The sequence below is a fragment of the Loxodonta africana genome, chromosome 7, assembly GCF_030014295.1.
Source record: "Loxodonta africana isolate mLoxAfr1 chromosome 7, mLoxAfr1.hap2, whole genome shotgun sequence".
Lineage (NCBI taxonomy): Eukaryota > Metazoa > Chordata > Mammalia > Proboscidea > Elephantidae > Loxodonta > Loxodonta africana.
In genome coordinates, this window is record NC_087348.1 from 27,253,930 (window position 1) to 27,275,020 (window position 21,091).

A 21,091-nucleotide genomic window follows, 5' to 3' on the forward strand; every position below is an offset into this window, starting at 1 on the left:
GTTTATTCAGATTATGCAAGCAGCCCCACATATCTATATTATCTTTTGTTCCTCACTATCAGATTATGAACCAGTTAATGTTCTCACAATTTGCATAGGTTTAAAACTAAAGATGAGAGAGATGCTGAACTTTTCCTGCAATGAAGAGACAAAGCCAAATTTAGTCTTTTTGAAACAATATCCACATACTTGCCATTGTGCAAAATTAAGTATTAATCTTAAATGTATCTTCTAAAATGGCCTTTTTGGACACACTTTATTTAAAGGTAGGGACAAATTCTACTAAAATAATATGCTCAGTGAGAAAAGACTCTAGTGTCCATTATTTTGCTGACTGTATTCTTGACATCCTTATTCCTCAGACTGTAGATCAAGGGATTCAACATGGGGATCACCACAGTGTAAAACACAGAGGCAACTTTGACCATGTGCCTGGAGTTTTTGGAGCTGGGCACACAGTAGAGGAAGAGGATGGTGCCATGGAAGATAGTGATGGCAGTCAGATGAGAGGCACAGGTAGAGAATGCCTTACGACGACCAGTAGCTGAACGCATTTTCAAGATGGTGAGAACAATAAACACATAAGAAGTGAGAATGATGAGTAATGTACTCACCACATTAAATGTACCAAAGATGAAAACCAGCAACTGGCTGAGAGAAGTATCAGAGCAAGAAAGGGATAGAAGCAAGGAGAACTCGCAGAAGAAGTGATTGATTGTGTTGGAACCATGAAAAGATAATTTCAAAGCAGAGCATGCGAGTGTCAAGGAACACCCTACTCCCCATGTATATGATCCCGCCACCAGCATACCACAGAGTCTCTGGGACATGGCAACTGTGTAGAGCAGAGGGTTGCAAATGGCCACAAAACGATCATAGGCCATTACAGCTAATAAAAAGATTTCAGTCACCACAAAGGTACAAAAGAAAAGGAATTGTACTACACATCCTAAAAATGAAATGCTTCTGTCTTCTGCAACTAGGTTCCCCAACATTTTGGGAACAATAATTGAAGAAGAGCAGAAATCCACAAATGAGAGGTGGCTGAGGAAAAAGTACATGGGGATGTGAAGTTTGGGGTTAATTTTGATGATTACAATCATCCCAAGATTCCCTACAACAGTGACACTGTAGATAGCCAGAAATACCAGGAAGAGGGGAACCTGCAGTTCTGGGCTATCTGAGAAGCCCAAAAGGGTGAACGTGGCTGTGCTTCTATTTCTCTCTGATAGTGACATGGCTTCAGTTTATTGAAATCTAAAAGTCAGTCCTGGAAATTAAAAATAAATAAATAAATAAACATAGCAATGATACAGGAAGCTTAGTCAACTATCCTTTGCTAAGACTGGAAAAAATGTCTCTTTCAGAATCTGTGTGTTTATTAACTAACAAATGCTAAACCAAAATTTTAAAACATGATAACTATTTTTTTTTTTAATTTTCTTAAGAAAAACTATTGAAGTGAATTTTATTTAAGGTCTTGAGTCTAGTTTTTTGTATTTATGAGTATATAAAATGAGGTTTAAGGTTTGTATAAAAATTCATTGCCATCAAGTCAATTTTGACACATAGGACAGATTGAACTGCCCCATAGGGTTTCCAAGGAGCAGCTGGATTCAAACTGCCAGCCTTACGGTTAGCAGTCAATCTCTTAACCACTACACCACCAAGCCTCCTAGGATTATATGGTAATTTTAAATCAAATCCTCACTTAACACTTTCAGTTCTCCTTGAATATTATAAGCTCATAAAAGACAAGCCCCACCTGATGCAGTGACAAATTATGTCAGTTCCACAGTCAATAACAAAAATCAGAATTGTCTAAATTATTTTATCAACTAACACAGTACATGTACACACTATGGACATAAAGAATGGACAGCCTTAACACTTCCCATTTGTGTTTTTATTGTTAATGCTGCACAGTACGCTAGCCTTTGTTTTTTCTTTCAGACACAGTAAACCTGATACCAAAATAAATCTTAATTAATTTGTTTCATCAGCCTAAGTGGTGCCAATGATTAATGCCCTTGGCTGCCTATCCAAAAGTTTGGAGGTTCCAGTCCACCCAGTGGAGCCTTTGAATAAAGGGATAGTGACCTACTTCAGAAAAGTCAGCCATTGAAAACGTTTTGGAGGATAGTTCTGCTCTTACACATATGGGGCCATCATGATTCCAAGCTGGCTTTTTTTTTTTTTTTTTAATGTATTTCCAATTAGGAAATCCTAAATTCCAGTCAGGACCCTGGGCAGCTCAGTGATTAAAAGTGCTCCCTGCTATCCAACGTTTCAGGGGTTTGAACTAAGCAGGTGCTCTGCAGGAGAAAGCTGTGGCGCTCTGTTCTGGAAAGACTTACAGCCTTGGAAACCCAATGGGGCACTTCTATTCTGTCCAGTAGGGTATTTTTTTTTTTTTTTTAAGTTCCTGTTCTTTCTCATTGCTTCAGGAATAGAAAGAAATTAGAACAGATGATAAAATAAAAATATTCTGGTCCACATCCTTACTCTAGAGGTGGCATAATACAAACCAGAAGAAGCCTTGACTTTCACAGCGACCTGCAGATAAAGACCAGCCTATGATCCCCAACCATGTATCCATTTCCCCACCCAAACACTGGTCCATTTTATAGACACACCTACTAATATATTTCCTTTATCAATGATCACTCCCTTTAATTTGTGAGCAAACTAGGGACTCTAAATATGGGGAGTATTCCACTGACATTGTTATGTGCCACAATGATATACTTGAGGGCAGCATCCAGATGATACACAAATAATGGGATTTAGAGATGTTTATACACCAGGAATAAAGACACTTTGACTGAGAAATTCCCATTCCCAAAGTATCTCCAACTTACTTGTCTTCCTTCAACACACCTAGAATACTCATTCTGTCCCTATATTATGTCTAAAAACAGTGATATAAAGGAATCATTGTATTTCTAGAATTGGTATCCAGCACATCTCACATCCCAAAATACTTGGAAATTTTTTCTGTCTATGATTTCTTATAAGTTTATCTCTTATTCTGAAACCTAACAAATCATTATCAAATGGCCAAGAAATAAAGGTATCAGGTTTTGTGCTGGACTGAGATCCTCAATGACCCTATCATGTTCCTGTATAAATCTGAGTGCTCAAAAGCCAAAGCATCACACATACTGTAATTTTAATCATAACATTTTTAACACCATATTTTATTTATCTAAGGGATTTAAACCTTAATTTTGATCAAACTCATGTCTTTAATGTCATTGCCCTTTTTTCTCCTAAATATGGATGCTAAATTAATAATAAATATATCCTCTCTTTTAGTTCAGGAAATAAAGATAGGAGAGCTAAAATCTTCTTCCATATAATTTCCTCCCATTTCATTGTTCTTTTGGTCTCAGTAGACACCTGTTCTTCACGACATGCTTTATAATCTTAATTAAAGCTTAAAAGATAGATTGATAGGTAGATAGATAGATGACAGATAAGTTGGTCGATAAATTGATAGATAAATATCATTTTTTATTAGTGATTCTGTCTAATCACTGATTATTCTGTTCTGCTTAAATGCCTGTCTATTGTACCTTGATGACTGCTCCAAAAATTTACAAAAGTAAGAAAACACACATTCCCAAGACTGTCAGGGCACATCTATTCCCCCACCTCAGGTATCTGTCATCCAGGGTGCTATTATCGAGGGGTCAAGTCCTCTACGCACAGCTGTGCATAAAGAGTGCACATTCTGTTCCTTGTATGATCAGATATGTACCTTTTGCTATGGCTCTATATTCCTCATGAACTCTCTACATCTAAAGGTTACATATTACCCATTAGTTGTTTCCTAGATACACGACATTGAAGTTCATAACACCATGACTTTAGAATTTTAAAACAAACCTGCTAATGGCAAAGGGAAGGCTTCTCCTGCATCTGGGAAACTTGGATGGGAGTGAAGTGTATGCCGTATTACATCTGTACTAACGACCTTGAGTCATGAACCCTAGAGACTATCTCTTGCCTCATTCTCTAAAAAAAAAAAAAATGACAAAAAATAAACAATTAAAATTAGCTACCTTTCTCAGCTGTACTAGAAAACCCGGAGGAATATTATAGTATCATTAGGGACATTTCATAAGCAACAATATGTATTTCAAAGTCATCTTCCCCAGTCTCCTGAACATTCCCATACTCTCCCACAGTTATCAGTTATGTGTATCAATGTTGTTATTTTGTTGTTATGTGCCGTTGAGTCAGTTCTGACTCATAGCGAATCTATGCACAGCAGAACGAAACACTGCCTGGTCCTGCACCATCCTTACAATTGTTGTTATGCTTGGCTCATTGTTGCAGCCTCTGTGTCAATCCGCCTCGTTGAGGCTCTTCCTCTTTTCCACTGACCCTGTACTCTGCCAAGCATGATGTCCTTCTCCAGGGACTGATTCCTCCTGACAAAATGTCCAAAGTATGTAAGATGCAGTCTCGCCATCCTTGCTTCTAAGGAGCATTCTGGTTGTACTTCTTCCAAGGCAGATTTGTTCATTCTTTTGGCAGTCCATGGTATACTCAATATTCTTCGTCAACACCACAATTCAAAGTCATAAACTCTTCTGCGGTCTTCCTTATTCATTGTCCAGCTTTCACATGCATATGATGTGATTGAAAATACCATGGCTTGGGTCAGGCACACCTTAGTTTTCAGGGTGACCTCTTCGCTCTTCAACACTTCAAAGAGGTCCTTTGCAGCAGATTTGCCCAATGCAATGCGTCTTTTGATTTCTAACTGCTGCTTCCATGGTTGTTGATTGTGGATCCAAGTAAAATGAAATCCTTGACAACTTCATTCTTTTCTCCATTTATCATGATGTTGCTCATTGGTCCACTTGTGAGGATTTTTGTTTTCTTTATGTTGAGGTGTGATCCATACTGAAGGCTGTGGTCTTTGATGTTCATGAGTAAGTGCTTCAAGTCCTCTTCACTTTCAGCAAGCAAGTTTGTGTCATCTGCATAACTCAGGTTGTTAATGAGTCTTCCTCCAATCCTGATGCCCCGTTCATATTGTCCAGCTTCTCATATTATTTGTTCAGCATACTGATTAAATAGGTATGCTGAAAGAATACAACCCTGATGCACACCTTTCCTGACTTTAAACCAATCAATATCCCCTTGTTCTATCCAGACAACTGCTTCTTGAACTATGTAAAGGTTCCTCATGAGCACAATTAAGTGTTCTGAAATTCCCATTCTTCCCCGTGTTAGCCATAGTTTGTTATGATCCACACAGTCAAATGCCTTTGCATAATCAATAAAACACAGGTAAACATTCTTCTGGTATTCTCTGCTTTCAGCCAGGATCCATCTGACATCAGCAATGATATCCCTGGTTCCATGTCCTCTTCTGAAACTGGCCTGAATTTCTGGCAGTTCCCTGTTGATGTACTGCTGCAGCCATTTTTGAATGATCTTCAGCAGAATTTTGCTTGCTTGTGATATTAATGATATTGTTCTATAATTTCCACCCTCAGTTGGATCACCTTTCTTGGGAATAGTCATAAATATGGATCTCTTCCAATCAGTTGGCCAGGAAGCTGTCTTCCATATTTCTTGGCATGGATAAGTGAGCACCTCCAGCGCTGCATCTGTTTGTTGAAACATCTCAACTGATATTCTTTCAGTTCCTGGAGCCTTGTTTTTTGCCAGTGCCAAAAGACAGCTTGGACTTCTTCCTTCAGTACCATCAGTTCCTGATCGATCATATGCCACCTCTTGAAATGGTTGAATATCGACTAATTCTTTTTGGTATAATGACTCTGTGTATTCCTTCCATCTTCTTTTGATGCTTCCTGCATCATTTAATATTTTCCCCATGGAATCCTTCACTATTGCAACTCGAGGCTTGAATTTTTTCTTCAGTTCTTTCAGCTTGAGAAACCCGGGCATGTTCTTCCCTTTTGGTTTTCCATCTCCAGCTCTTTGCACATGTTATTATAATACTTTATTTTGTTGTCTCAAGAGGCCCTTTGAAATCTACTGTTCAGTTCTTTGACTTCATCAATTCTTCCTTTTGCTTTAGCTGCTCGACGCTCAAGATATGTGTATCAGTAGGAGACGTAATTATTAAATATAAGTTGACTGAATGCTATGTGCTATTCTAATAGGTGAGAAATGATGTCTAAGCGTAGCTTTCATTTGTGCTTCTATTATTATGAGTCCAGTTGAACGACTCTTGATACCTTTTAGAACTATTTGTTTTTCTTTAATGTGGACTCTTTAATCATATCTTATGTCCATTTTTCTATAGGACTAATTTTCATTTTCTATTCAACTCTGTGATAGAGTTGATGATTTCTCATTTTTTCTTTTTTAATTTTAATTTATTCTCTCTTGTTTTTGTTATGAAGTTTCTGTATATTCACGTAATCTAAATTTTAAACCTTATTTTCGTAACCTGTTTTGATGTGTGGAGTAAGAAAGTGATCCAAATTCATCTTTTCTTCATGTGGCTAAGGAAAGATCGCCATATGGCTCTTGAGCATCTCTTTGTCAAAAGACAACACTATTTTAATAATAAACACTTTATAAGATGTCCAAAATCCTGGTGGTGGAGTGGTTAAGTGCTGTGGCTGCTAACCAAAGGGTCAGCAGTTCAAATCCACCAGGCGCTACTTGGAAACTCTATGGGCCAGTTCTACTCTGCCTGCAGGATCGCTATGAGTCAGAATTGACTCGACAGCAATGGATTTGGTTTTTTGATTTGGTTTATGTCTTTTGCAGAAGATTGTCCAATGCAATTTGTCATTTGATTTCTTGACTGCTGTTTCCATGGGTGTTTATTGTTGATTCAAGTAAAATGAAATCCTTAACAACTTCAATCTTTTCTCCATTTATCATGTTGTTGCTTCTTGTTTATACAGTGGCATAATGATCCTTTTCCTCACTCTTTCTCAACATTTTTATTTGTTTCAAGTGCAAAGGTGCTCAATCATAAGATCTGCAGAATCCAATGACAAAACCTTCAGACAAGAATTATTTCCCTTTATCACACAACACATCCACCTGTGTCTCCCAACAGAGACTCAATGCTTCCTCCACGTGTTTGGAAATCACTAGTGACATACAACAGAATAACTTTACAGTCAAGTTAACAAATCAGAAAGACCTTTTCTAAGATGAGTTGACGGCATTGCTCACATTGAACTGAGAGAGAAAAAATCACACCGTCATAAAATTTATTGATTCTGAAAGTGACAGTTTAAACAGATTGATTACAAGCATCCTCAAATGAAACAGAATTAAGTGGTTTTCTTAAGGCAGAAAAAAAAAGAGACAAGGCATTGTGTCTCATAATATAAACTAGCCTTCATGATACAGGTTTATTACAAGCCCAGTGCCAACGTTTTGGGATTTAATTCATTCCAAAACAATTATTTTCAAAATAATTTCAAAATAACTTTGACTAGCAACAAAGTGCTGCCAACTTACTGCTTTGTCAAGTATACTATCCAAACACAATAAAAATAAATTCATTAATTAAACACACCCACACTCATAAGCAAACAAAACTACAATCTAATGATATAATTATTCCAAGCCAAAGCAAATGTTTCTGGAACTGGATCAAGAACTCCAGACAGCATTTGAGGTATAGAAGAGTTGGGATAAGTCTAGACATGGGGAAGAGGCGGTGCAGAGAGAGCATAGAAGCTGGGAGAAGCTACACACTAACATTTGAAATGCTCACTCTTTGGAGTCATTTTGGGATAGGGCTGAGAAACAGCCCTAACAGGAATCACAGAAAAGGGACTAATATGAGGAAGCAATAGCCTAATTTTTTAAAAGGTTCATAAAATGCCTTTGGGAGTTCTCAGGAGAAGCAATTGGAAAGAGGCAAAGGGAGACCATGGTGAAGTGAGAAAGTGCTGTTGAATCTCAATGAGCCCCAACATGGCAGGAACTACCTATGACCAGAGGAACAGCAAGTGTGGTAGGGCTAGAGGAATTCTTCAGACTGACAGGGAAAAACAGAAAGAAAATTGTTCCACTGTGGGCAGGTGCACTCATGGGGGAAATTTACAGAGAGCCCATCTTTGCCAAAGAAACTCAAACTCCACCACTTACATCAGCATCTGAGGACAGCTAAACAACTCCCTCCCACACATGATTATTGAATTCCAGAGTTCAAGCATTCAGAATTACTGGGTCAGCAATGAAAAAAGCCTAAGGATAAGAGTGCTGTCTAGCAGATTTCAGAGGACAATACCAAGCCTACTGCTGATGAGTCAATTCTGACTCATAGCAATATTGTGAGGCTGAGTGGAGCTCCACTATGTCGTTTCCAGTGCTGTAAGTCTTTGTAGAGGCAGGCTACTACACCTTTGTCCCAAGGAGCAGCTGGTGGTGAGGGTCCTGGTCTTCTGTTTGGGAGATGTGCACTTGGCCCTGGGACACCAGTGAGTACAACCAAAAAGTTTTCCCATGAAACAAAAATAAAAGATTTAACATAAAATAACAAAGATAACCAAATGGTGCAAGTTCAACAACAAAAAAAAAAATAGTAAAACATACAAAATCATAAGAGAAGAAAAACCAGACAAAAGCAAAACAAGAAGAAAAGAGAAATTCTACTGTGGAGGCCAGACTAACACAAAGAATTGATAATTATCAGTCTATGGTGAAAAATATGTTTAAAGAAAGCAAAAAGCACACACAAAAAAATGAATTAGCAGAGACAGGGAAACAAATGGAACAACAAGTGAAAGACTCAATGTGGAAACCGAAAACATCAAAAAAGAAAACTACTGGAACTGAAGAATAAAACAAATGAATCACGAAAAGCAAGAGAAACACTCAACAATAGAGTTGAACATATGGAAGATAGAATAAATGAATTAGAAGACAAATTAACCGAACTTACCAAGTCTCAAGAGAAAAGAGCAAAGAAAAGTGAACAAACACTAAAGGAAATATGAGATTCAGTTAAGAAATCTAAAATTAGAATTATTTGAATCCCAGAGCACCATGACAACAATACATGGAAATGATTTTCCAAGATATAATTTGAGAGAATTTTCCAGATCTGAAGAGAAAACCAAGCCTCTACATACAGAAAGTTACACAAACCCCAACTAAATGAGACAAAAAAAGAGCAACTCCACACCATATCCTAATAAAATTCTTGAAAACAAAGTACAAGGAGATAATTCTGAAAGCAGAAAGAGAAAAGCATAAAATAACATACCAAGGTGCTTTCATGACAATTATTGCAGATTTCTCCCCAGCAACTCTAGAAGCCTGAAGACAATGGAGAGACAGACATACAGAAAATACTGAAAGGAAACAATTGCCAACCAGGAATTCTTTTTTTTTTTTTAATTGTGTTTTAAGTGAAAGTTTATAAATCACATCAGTTTCTCATACAAAAACTTATATGCACACAGTTATGTGACCCTAGTTGCTCTCCCTGTAATGTGAGTACACATTCCTCCTCTTCACCCTGTATTTCCTGTGTCCATTCAACCAGCTCTCTTATTCCTCTGTCTCCTCATTTTGCCTTGTGACAGGAGCTGCCCACTTAGCCTCATGTGTCTACTTGAGCTAAGAAGTACACTCTTCACCAGTAGCATTTTATGTCTTATAGTCCAATCTAATCTATGTGTGAAGAGTTGACTTCAGGAATGGTTTTAGTTTTAGGCTAACAGAGAGTACAGGAGCCAAGTCCTCTGGGATCCCTCCAGTCTCAGTCAGACCATTAAGTCTGTTCTTTTTACTAGAATCTGAATTCGAGTTCTGCTCTTCAAATTCTCCTGCTCCATCAGGGACTCTCTGATATGTTTCCTGTCAGGGAGGTAATTGGTGGTAGCCAGGCACCATCTAGTTCTTCCAGTCTCAGGCTGATGGAGTCTCTGGTTTATGTGGCCCTTTCTGTCTCTTGGACTCATATTTTCCTTGTGACTTTAGTGTTCTTCATTCTTCTTTGCTCCAGGTGGGTTGGGACTAATTAATGCATCTTAGATGGCCACTTGCTAGCTTTTAAGACCCCAGATGCCACTCTCAAAGTGGGATGTAGAACATTTTCTTAATAAACTTTGTTATGCCAATTGACCTAGATTCCCCCTCAAACTCTGGAATACTCCACTGAAACCTGTCAACCATGGGTAATCCTGCTGGTATTTGAAATACTGATGACATATCTAGCAGCATCACAGCAACATACAAGCTAATGCAGTAGGACAAATTGACAGATGTATGAAGGAGAAACAAAAGGGAACAACATGCTTGATATTTCTCAAGATGAAGGAACTGAAGAAAAAAATCAAGGCTCTAGTTGCAATAACGAAAAAGTCTGGGCAAAATACTGAACTACACAAGAAGCATCAAAAGAAAACTGAAGAAATACACAGAATCACCATACCAAAATAATTGGCCAACATTCAACCATTTCAGGAGGTAGCATATGCTCAAGGACCAATGAAGGAAGATGTCCAAGCTACACTAAATACATTGGCAACAAACAAAGCTCAAGGAATTGACAGGATACCAATTTAAAGGTTTCAACAAAAAGTTGCAACTATAGAAGCACTAATTCGCCTGTGCCAAGAAATTTGGAAGATAGATAATTGGTCAACCAAGTGGAAGATATTCCTATTTGTGCACATTCCAAAGAAAGGTGACCCAATTAACTGTGGAAATTATGGACCAATATCATTAATATCACACACACGTAAAATTTTGCTGAACATATTTCAAAAATAGTTGCAGGGGTTCACGGACAGGGAACTGCCAGAAATTTAGCCAGATTCAGATGAGGACTTGGAACAAAGGCTATCACTGCTATTGTCAGGTGGAGTTTGACTGAAAGCCGAATACCAGAAAGATATTTACCTTTGTTTTACTGACTATGCAAAGGCATTTTATTGTGTGGATAATAACAAATTATGGGTAAAATTGAGAAGAATGGGAATTCCAGAACACTTTGTACTCATGGAGAACCTGTACATAGACCAAGAGGCAATTGTTTGAACAAGACAAAGTGATACTGGGAGGTTTAAAATCAGGAAAGGAAGGTGTCAGGTTTGTATTCTTCCACCATATTTGCTCAATCTGTGTGGCAAGGAAATAATCTGAGAAACTGGGCTATATGTAGAAGAACAGAGCATCTGATTGGAGGAACCTCATGATATACTGATGACACAACCTTGCTTGCTGAAAGTGAAGAGGGCCTGAAACACTCAGTGACTGAGATCAAAGACTACAGCCTTCAATATGGATTATACCATACCATAACATAAAGAAAAAGATTCATGATACATCTTTCAACAGGGATAAATCTAGAAGGCATTGTGCTGAGAGAAATAAGTCAACACAAAATGAAAAATACTATATGAGACCACTATTACAAAAAAACAAGAAAAGGTTTGCACATAGAAAGAAACAAACTTTGATGGTTACAAAGGAGGGCTGGGTGGGAAGGGAAAAATACTAAACAGACAATAGGTAAGTGATAACATTGGTAAGGGTAAGACAGTACACAATATTGGGGAAGTCAGCACCACTTGACCAAGGCAAGGTCACAGAAGTTTCACAGACACATCCGAACTCCCTGAGGGACTGAATTACTGGGCTGAGGGCTGGGGACCACGGTCTCGGGGAACATCTAACTCACATGGCATAAGACAGTTTATAAAGAAAATATTCTACATTCTACTTTGCTAAGTAACATCTGAAGTCCTAAAAGCTTGTGAGGGGCCATCTAAGATACTCCAATGTTCCCACTCTGTCTGGAGCAAGGGAGAATGAAGAAAACCAAAGACACAGGAGAAAGATTACTCCAAAGGACTAATGGACCACAATTACCAGATCCTTCACCGGATTGAGTGCAGCACAACTAGATGATGCCTGGCTACCACCACTTACTGCTCTGACAGGGATCACAATAGAAGGTCCTAAATAGAGCTGGAGAAAAATGTTGAACAGAATTCTAACTCACGAAAAAAGACCAGACTTATTGGTCTGAAAGAGACTGGAAAAGCCCCAAGAATATGGCCCCCAGACAGCCTTTTAACTCAGTACTGAAGACACTCCTGAGGTTCAGCCTTCAGCCAAAGATTAGACAGGCCCACAAAACAAAATGAGACTAAAAGGGCACACCAGCCCAGGGAGAAGGACAAGAAAGTAGGAGGAGACAGGATAGCTGGCAGTGGGGAACCTGTGTTCAGGAAGTGGAGAGTGTTGACATGTTGTCAGCGACCAGTGTCACAATACAATATGTATATTAATTGTTTAATGAGAAACTGCTCTGTAAATCATCTAAGACACAATAATAATAATAAAAAAATATCCTCACAACTGGACCAATAAGCAATATCATGATAAACGAAGAAAAGATTAAATCGTCAAGAATTTCATTTCAATTTCAATTTCATTTTTCAATTCCACAATCAATATCCATGGAAGCAGCAGTCAAGAAATCAAAAGACACATTGCTTTGGGTAAATCTGCTGCAAAAGACCTACTTAAACTGTTAAAAAGCAAACATGTCACTTGGAAGACTAAGGAGTGCCCTACTCAAGCATGGTATTTTCAATCGCCTCATAGGTATGCAAATTCTGGACAATGAACAGAGAAGACTGAAGAAGAGTAGATGCATTTGAATTATGGTGTTGGTGAAGGACATTGATTATACCATGGACTGACAAAAGAATGAACAAATCTGTCTTGGAAAACCTACAGCCAGGATGCTCATTAGAAGCAAAGATGGGGAGGCTTCATCGTATTTACTTTGGACACGTTGTCAGGAAGGACCAGTCCCTGGAGAAGAACATCATGCTTGATAAAGTAGAGGGTAAGTAAAAAGAGGAAGATCCTCAACAAGATGTATTGACACAGTGGCTTCAGTAATGGGGTCACACATAGCAACAATTGTAAGAATGGTTCAGGGCTGAGCAGTATTTCATTCTGTTATACATGGAGTTGCTGTGAGTCAGAACCAACTGGACAGCACCTAACAAAAACAACAAGAGCAGCTCTGTATGTATTATTCAAGAGAATACTCCAAATAGAAAGTCAAGAGCATTAAATAAATACTTGTTTCTATATCTAGGAGGAAAATTAAAAAAATAAGAGAGTTCTCCAAAAAAATGCAACAAAAAATGCAATCATTAGGACCAAGTATATGGTATTTTTAGGGAATAAATTCAATGATTAAATCCTTCAAACAGCACAACATCAAGTTTGTAAGAAGTAAGTACAAAGTAAACTAATAAAAAAAAATTTGTATATTGATGTTAATGGAGACACACCAACGTAAATGTGGGAGGGAAGTGCATACCAGGAACAGATTTACTAGTTTAAGGTTATATGTTAAACGTTATTCATATGTTAAATATTATTGTAATTGTAAGTTGTGCAATGTAATATGTGTGGCAACCAAAAGGAAACATTGAGAATAAAGAAGGAATAAAACAAAAAGTCTCAACACGTTAAATAGACAAACCGCTGGCTAGATTGACAAAAAAAAAAAAGAGGCAAATAACCTAATGAAGAAATGAAATTAGTGACATTATAACAGATCCAACAGATATAAAGAAGGTCATTACTATGAAGGTGATTACTATGAAAAATTGTACCACTACAAATTTGAAAACATAGATGAAATGGACAAATTCCTAGAAAAATGCTACCTACCCAAATTAACAAAAAGAGAGGTAGAAAATTTAAACAGACTCATGACAAAAAAAGAGACAGACGATATCATCAAAAATCTGCCAACAGAAAAAGGCCCATGACTAGATGGCTACACTAGAGAATTCCACCAGAAATTCAGATAAGAGTTGACACCAATCCTACTTAATCTCATTAAAAACATAAAGAGGGGCGGGGCCAAGATGGCTGAGTAGGTAGAACTACCTCAGATCCCTCTTGCAACAAAGACTTGGAAAAACAAGCAAATCCAGCACAAACATGACAATCTACGAACCCTGCCCATCAAACACAGAACTAAGGAGCTGACCTGAGTGACAGGGGAGCAAAAAGCCACACCTTGAAGAAGCGACCGCTTCTGGAACTGGCATCCCGCGCCACAGCTTTGAGCCCTCGCAGTTCCCTGGTGCCAGAGTGGTGGGGCTCATTGCGGCTTCCTGAGACACGGCAAGCATGGGACACAGCCCTAACCCCTATCCCCCTGGAGTAACCTCGGTAGAGACTCAGCCAGAGCAAGCAGGCTGCATGCTGATGTGGCTGACAAGAGAATGAGCAACCACGGGGAAGCAGTGACTATTTTTGGAGCCTGTAGCCAGCATCCCAGTCAGAAAACCTTGGCGCTGGGCTTTGGACTAAGCACAGAGGAGCTGATAATGGCTTCCTGAGACGGTGCAAGCTTGGGACGCAGCCCTAGCCCCCTGAAGTAACCTCGGCGGAAATCCAGCCAGTGCATGCAGGCTGCACAACGACGCAGCTGACAGGGGAAGGAGAAATTATGGGGAAACAGCAACTGGTTTTGGAGCCTGGAGTGCAGCATCCCAGCCAGAAAACCTTGGTGCTGGGCTTTGGACTAGGAGCAGAGGAGCTGATCACGGCTTCCTGAGAAGGCGGAAGCACAGGGTGCAGGCCTGACCCTCAGGGGCAATCTTGACCCAGCCAATGCACACAGGCTACATGCCCCTCTGGAATCTCAGATAAAACAGTCATCACCAAGCAAGATAAGTAACTTTGTCTATATTGCCCTACTCTCTCCTATCTATCTAATGCCTCCCCTTCCTGCCCCAGGTGGCTTCATTAAAATTGGAATTTCCTGGGCCAGTGAGGGAAGTGCTCTGCAGGTTTTTTTTCTTTTTCCCTAACCCATTCTCCTGGCCTGAGAGAAGCAGCAATTAACAACCCAGGGGGGAAAAATCCTTCCCCGACTTCCCTAAACTGGAATAAAAATACAGAACAAGCTCCAGCCAAGCATAAGAGATCCACAGTCTTTGGCTTTCATCCCTACAGACAGCAAGGTGGCTATTATACTGCAAAGGCAATTCTGATAGAGATCTGACTGTAATTGTTTTAGCTGAGCAGTGGAAAGACAAGTTCTGGACGTCTGATACCTCTCTACCTATTAAACAGAGCCCTCACTGATCCACAGCAGGGAACTGAGGGCTGAAGCTCCACCCAAACCACCTAGTGAATATAAATGGACTAAATGCACCAATAAAGAGACAGAGAGTTGCAGACTGGATAAAAAAACACGATTCCTCTATAAGCTGCCTAAAAGAGATACACCTTAGACTTAGAGACACAAACTAAAACTCAAAGAATGGAAAAAAATACTTCGAGCAAACAACAATCAAAAAAAAGTGGGAGTGGCAGTATTAATTTCTGACAAAATAGACTTTAAAGTTAAATCCACCACAAAGGATAAAGAAGGACACTACATAATGATTAAAGGGACAATTGACCAGGAAGATATAACCATATTAAATATTTATGCACCCAAGGACACGGCCGCAAGATACATAAAACAAACTTTAACAGAATTGAAAAGTGAGATAGACACCTCTACAATTATAGTAGGAGACTTCAACACACCACTTTTGGAGAAGGACAGGACTTCCAGTAAGAAGCTCAATAGAGACACGGAAGATCTAATTGCTACAATCAACCAACCTGACCTCATAGACTTATACAGAACACTCCACCCAACACTTGCCAAGTATACTTTTTTTTCTAGTGCACATGGAACATTCTCTAGAATAGATCACATATTAGTTCATAAAACAAACCTTTGCAGAATCCATAACATCAAAATATTACAAAGCATCTTCTCAAGCCATAAGGCCATAAAAGTAGAAATCAATAACAGAAAAATCAGGGGAAAGAAATCAAATACTTGGAAACTGAACAATACTCTGCTCAAAAAAGACTGGGTTATAGAAGACATTAAGGAAGGAATAAAGAAATTCATAGAATGCAACGAGACCAAAAACACTTCCTATCAAAACCTCTGGGACACAGCGAAAGGAGAGCTCAGAGGTCAATTTATATCAATAAATGCACACATACGTAAAGAAGAAAGAGCCAAAATCAGAGAACTGTCCCTACAACTTGAACAAATAGAAAGAGAGCAACAAAAGAATCCATCAGGCACCAAAAGAAAACAAACAATAAAAACTAGAGCAGAATTAAATGAAATAGAGAACAGAAAAACAATTGAAAGAATTAACAAAGCCAAAAGCTGGTTCTCTGAAAAAATTTTAAAAAATTGATTAACTATTGGCCAGACTGACAAAAGAAATACAGGAAAAAAAACAAATAACCTGAATAAGAAATGAGATGGGCCATATCACAACGGACCCAACTGAAATTAAAACAATCATATCAGATTACTATGAAAAATTGTACTCTAACAAATTTGAGAACCTAGAAGAAATGGGTGAATTCCCAGAAACACACTACCTACCTAAACTAACACGATCAGAAGTAGAACAATTAAATAGACCCATAACGAAAAAAAGAGATGGAAAAGGTAATCAAAAAACACCCAACAAAAAAAAGCCCTGGCCTGGACGGCTTTGCTGCAGAGTTCTACCAAACTTTCAGAGAAAAGTTAACACCACTACTACTAAAGGTATTTCAAAGCATAGGAAAGGGTGGAATACTCCCTAACTTATTCTATGAAGCCAGCATATCCCTGATACCAAAACCAGGTAAAGACACCACAAAAAAAAAAAAGAAAATTACAGACCTATATCCCTTATGACCATAGATGCAAAAATCCTCAACAAAATTCTAGCCAATAGAATTCAACAACATATCACAAAAATAACCCATTGTGACCAAGTGGGATTTATACCAGGTAAAAAAAAAAAAAAAAATTTATTGAAGGTTGGTTCAATATTAGAAATATAATTAATGTAATCCACCATATAAACAAAAGACAAAAACCACATGATCTTATCAATTGATGCAGAAAAGGCATTTGACAAAGTCCAATACCCATTCATGAGAAAAACTCTCAGCAAAATAGGAATTGAAGGAAAATTCCTCAACGTAATAAAGGGCACTTATACAAAACCAACAGCCTACATCACCCTAAATGGAGAGAGCCGGAAAGCATTTCCCCTGAGAATGGGAACCAGACAAGGATGCCCTTTATCATCACTCTTATTCAGCATTGTGTTGAAGGTCCTAGCCAGAGCAATTAGACTAGACAAAGAATTAAAGGGCATCCAGATTGGCAAGGAAGAAGTAAAATTATCTCTGTTTGAAGATGACGTGATTTTATACACAGAAAACCCTAAGGAATCCTCAAGAAAAATACTGAAGCTAATAGAAGAGTTCAGCAGAGTTTCAGGTTACAAGATAAACATATAAAAATCAGCTGGATTCCTCTACACCAACAAAAAGAACATTGAAGAGGAAATCACCAAATCAATACCATTCACAGTAGCCCCCAAGAAAATAAAATATTTAGGAATAAAGCTTACCAAAGACGTAAAAGACCTACACAAAGAAAACTACAAGGTACTACTTCAAGAAACTAAAAGGGACCTGCATAAGTGGAAAAACATACCTTGCTCAGGGATAGGAAGATTAACAGTAAAAATGTCTATTCTACCAAAAGCTATCTCTATATGCAATGTATTTCTGTTACAAATTCCAACGACATTTTTTAATGTGATGGAAATCAAATCACCAACTTCATATGGAAGGGAAAGAAGCCCCAGATGAGAAAAGCATTGCTGAAAAAGAACGAAGTGGGAGGCCTCATTCTACCTAATTTGAGAACATATTATACAGCCACAGTAGTGGAAACAGCCTGGTACTGGTACAACAACAGGCACATAGACCAATGGAACAGAATTGAGAACCCAGATATAAATCTATCCACATATGAGCAGCTGATATTTGACAAAGGCCCAGTGTCAGTTAATTGGGGAAAAGATAGTGTTTTTAATAAATGGTGCTGGCATAACTGGATATCCACCTGCAAAAAAAAAAATTAAACAGGACCCATACCTCACACCATGCACAAAAACTAACTCCAAATGGACCAAAGACCTAGACATAAAGACTAAGACAGTAAAGATCATGGAAGAAAAAATAGGGACAATGTTAGGATCCCTAACACAAGGCATAAACAAAATACAAAACATTACTAAAAATGACGAAGAGAAACCAGGTAACTGGGAGCTCCTAAAAATCAAACTCCTATGCTCATCTAAAGACTTCACCAAAAGAGTAAAAAGACCACCTACAGACTGGGAAAAAATTTTCAGCTATGACATCTCCAACCAGCACCTGATCTCTAAAATCTACATGATTCTGCTAAAACTCAACCACAAAAAGACAAACAACCCAATGAAAAATTGGGCAAAGGATATGAACAGGCACTTCACTAAAGAAGGTATTCAGGCCGATAATAGATACATTAGGAAATGCTCTTGATCATTAGCCATTAGAGAAATGCAAATTAAAACTACGATGAGATTCCATCTCACTCCAACAAGGCTGTCATTAATCCAAAAAACACAAACTAATAAATGTTGGAGAGGCTGCAGAGAGATTGGAACACTTATACATTGCTGGTGGGAATGTCAAATGGTACAACCACTTTGGAAATGGATCTGGTATTTCCTTAAAAAGCTAGAAATAGAACTACCATACGACCCAGCAATTCCACTCCTCAGAATATATTGTAGGGAAATAAGAGCCTTTACACGAACAGATATACGCACACCCATGCTTATTGCAGCACTGTTTACAATAGCAAAAAGCTGGAAGCAACCAAGGTGTCCATCAATGGAGGAATGGATAAATAAATTATGGTATATTCACACAATGGAATGGTACGCATCGATAAAGAACAGTGATGAATCTATGAGACATTTCATAACATGGAGCAACCTGGAAGGCATTATTCTAAGTGAAATTAGTCAGATGCAAATGGACAAATATTGTATAAGACCAATATTATAAGATCTTGAGAAATAGTTTAAACTCAGAACACATTCTTTTGTGGCTATGAGAGGCCTGAGGAAGGGAGTGTGGGAGAGGGTTATTTACTGATTAGATAGTAGATAACTACTTTAGGTGAAGGGAAGGACAACACTCAATACAGGGGAGGTCAGCACAACTGGACTGGACCAAAAGCAGTTTCCTGAGTAAACTGATGCTTCGAAGGTCAGTGGAGCAAGGGCATGTGTTTGGGGTTTATGGCTTCAGGGGACATCTAAGTCAATTAGCAAAATAAATTCTATTAAGAAAACATTCCACATCCCACTTTGAAGTGTGACATCTCAGGTCTTAAACGGTTGCAAGCGGCCATCTAAGATACATCAATGAGTCTCAACTCACCAGGATCAAAGGAGAATGAAGAACACAAATGTCACAAGGTGATTAAGAGCCCAAGAGACAGAAAGGGGTACATGAACTAGAGACTACATCATCCTGAGACCAGAGGAGCTAGATGGTGCCTAGCCACAACTGATGACTGCCCTGACAGGGAGCACAACAGAGAACCCCTGAGGGAGCAGGAGAACAGTGGGATACAGACCGCAAATTCTCATAAAAAGACCAGACTTAATGGTCTGACTAAGACTAGAAGAATCCCAGCAGTCATGGTCCCCAAACCTTCTGTTGGCCCAGGACAGGAACCATTCCCTAAGCCAACTCATCAGACATGGATTGGACTGGACAGTGGGTTGGAGAGAGATGCTGATGAGGAGTGAGCTACTTGCATCAGGTGGACACTTGAAACTATGTTGGCATCTTCTGTCCGGAGGGGAGATGGGAGGGTAGAGGGGGTTAGAAACTGTCAAAATGGTCACGAAAGGGGAGACTGGAAGGAGGGAGCGGGTTGACTCATTAGGGGGAGAGTAAGTGGGAGTATGGAGTAAGGTGTGTATAAGTTTATATGTGAGAGACTGACTTGATTTGTAAACTTTCACTTAAAGTACAATAAAAATTATTTTAAAAAAATAAAGAGGAACACTACCAAACTACCAAACTCTATGAAGCCAGCATTACCTGATACACAAACTACGTAAAGAAATCACGAAAACTGAAAATTACAGATGAATATCCTTATGAAAATATGTACAAAACTTTTCAACAAAATTCTAGTCAGCAAACTTAAGCAGCATATAAAAAAAAAATCATAGACCATGATAAATTGAGTTTTGTACTAGTATTACAAGAGTGGTTCACCATTAGAAAATCAGTTTAAACCACAACATAAAAAAAAAAGGAAAATAAATACATGATCATATCAATTTATGGAAAAAGGCATTTGATAAAATTCAACATCCTTTTTCTGATTTAAAAAAGCTTCAGAAAAATAGGAAAAGAGATATTTGTCATCGTAATTAAGGGCATATATGCAGCAACAACAGCCACCTTTATACTGAAAGAAAAAAAGCCTGAATCTTCTCTTTCAGAAAGAGAATGAGACGAGGATGCCCATTATCATCACTCTTATTCAACATTCTACTTGAAGTCCTCGCCAGTGCAATAAAACAAGATTTGAACTGCTGACCTTTTATTAGCAGCCAAGCTCTTAACCACTGTATGTACCCTGTTGTTAGGTGCAGTCGAGTCAATTCCAACCCATAGTGACCCTATATACCACAGAATGAAATATTGCCTGTGCCTGTGCCATGCTCACAATCATTGTTATGCTTCAGCCCATTGTTGCAGCCGCTGTGTCAGTTCATCTCCTTGAGAGTCTTCCTCTTTTCCACTGACTGCCTAATTTACCAAGCATGATGTCCTTCTCCAGGGACTGATCCCTCTTGACAACATGTCCAAATATGTAAGTTGCAGTCTTACCATCCTTGCTTCTAAGGAGCATTCTGGTTCTACCCCTTCCAAGGCAGATTTGTTCATTCTTTTGGGAGTTCATAGCATAGTCAGTATTCTTCGCCAACGCCACAATTCAAAAGCATCAATTCTTCTTTGGTCTTCCTAATTCATTGTTCTGCTTTCACATGCATATGATGCAATTGGAAATACCATGGCTTGTGTCAGGTGCACCTAGGTCTTTAAGGTGACGTCTTTGCTTTTCAACACTTTAAAGAGTTCCTTTGCAGCAGATTTACCCAAAACAATGCATCTTTTGATTTCT

The 21,091-nt window shown here is 38.5% G+C and overlaps 1 protein-coding gene across 1 annotated transcript; it reads right to left on the reverse strand.

The window, feature by feature from the left end:
- Window positions 1-296: 296 nt before the first annotated feature.
- Window positions 297-1,238, reverse strand: LOC100666792 (olfactory receptor 5D18-like). Its single transcript, XM_003422354.2, has one exon. The coding sequence runs from the start codon at window positions 1,236-1,238 to the stop codon at window positions 297-299; it is 942 nt and encodes a 313-aa protein (XP_003422402.2).
- Window positions 1,239-21,091: the final 19,853 nt, after the last annotated feature.

Bases quoted from the DNA above. Each gene is read 5' to 3' on its own strand.
- LOC100666792 (XM_003422354.2), bottom strand. From the start codon at position 1,238: ATGTCACTATCAGAGAGAAATAGAAGCACAGCCACGTTCACCCTTTTG.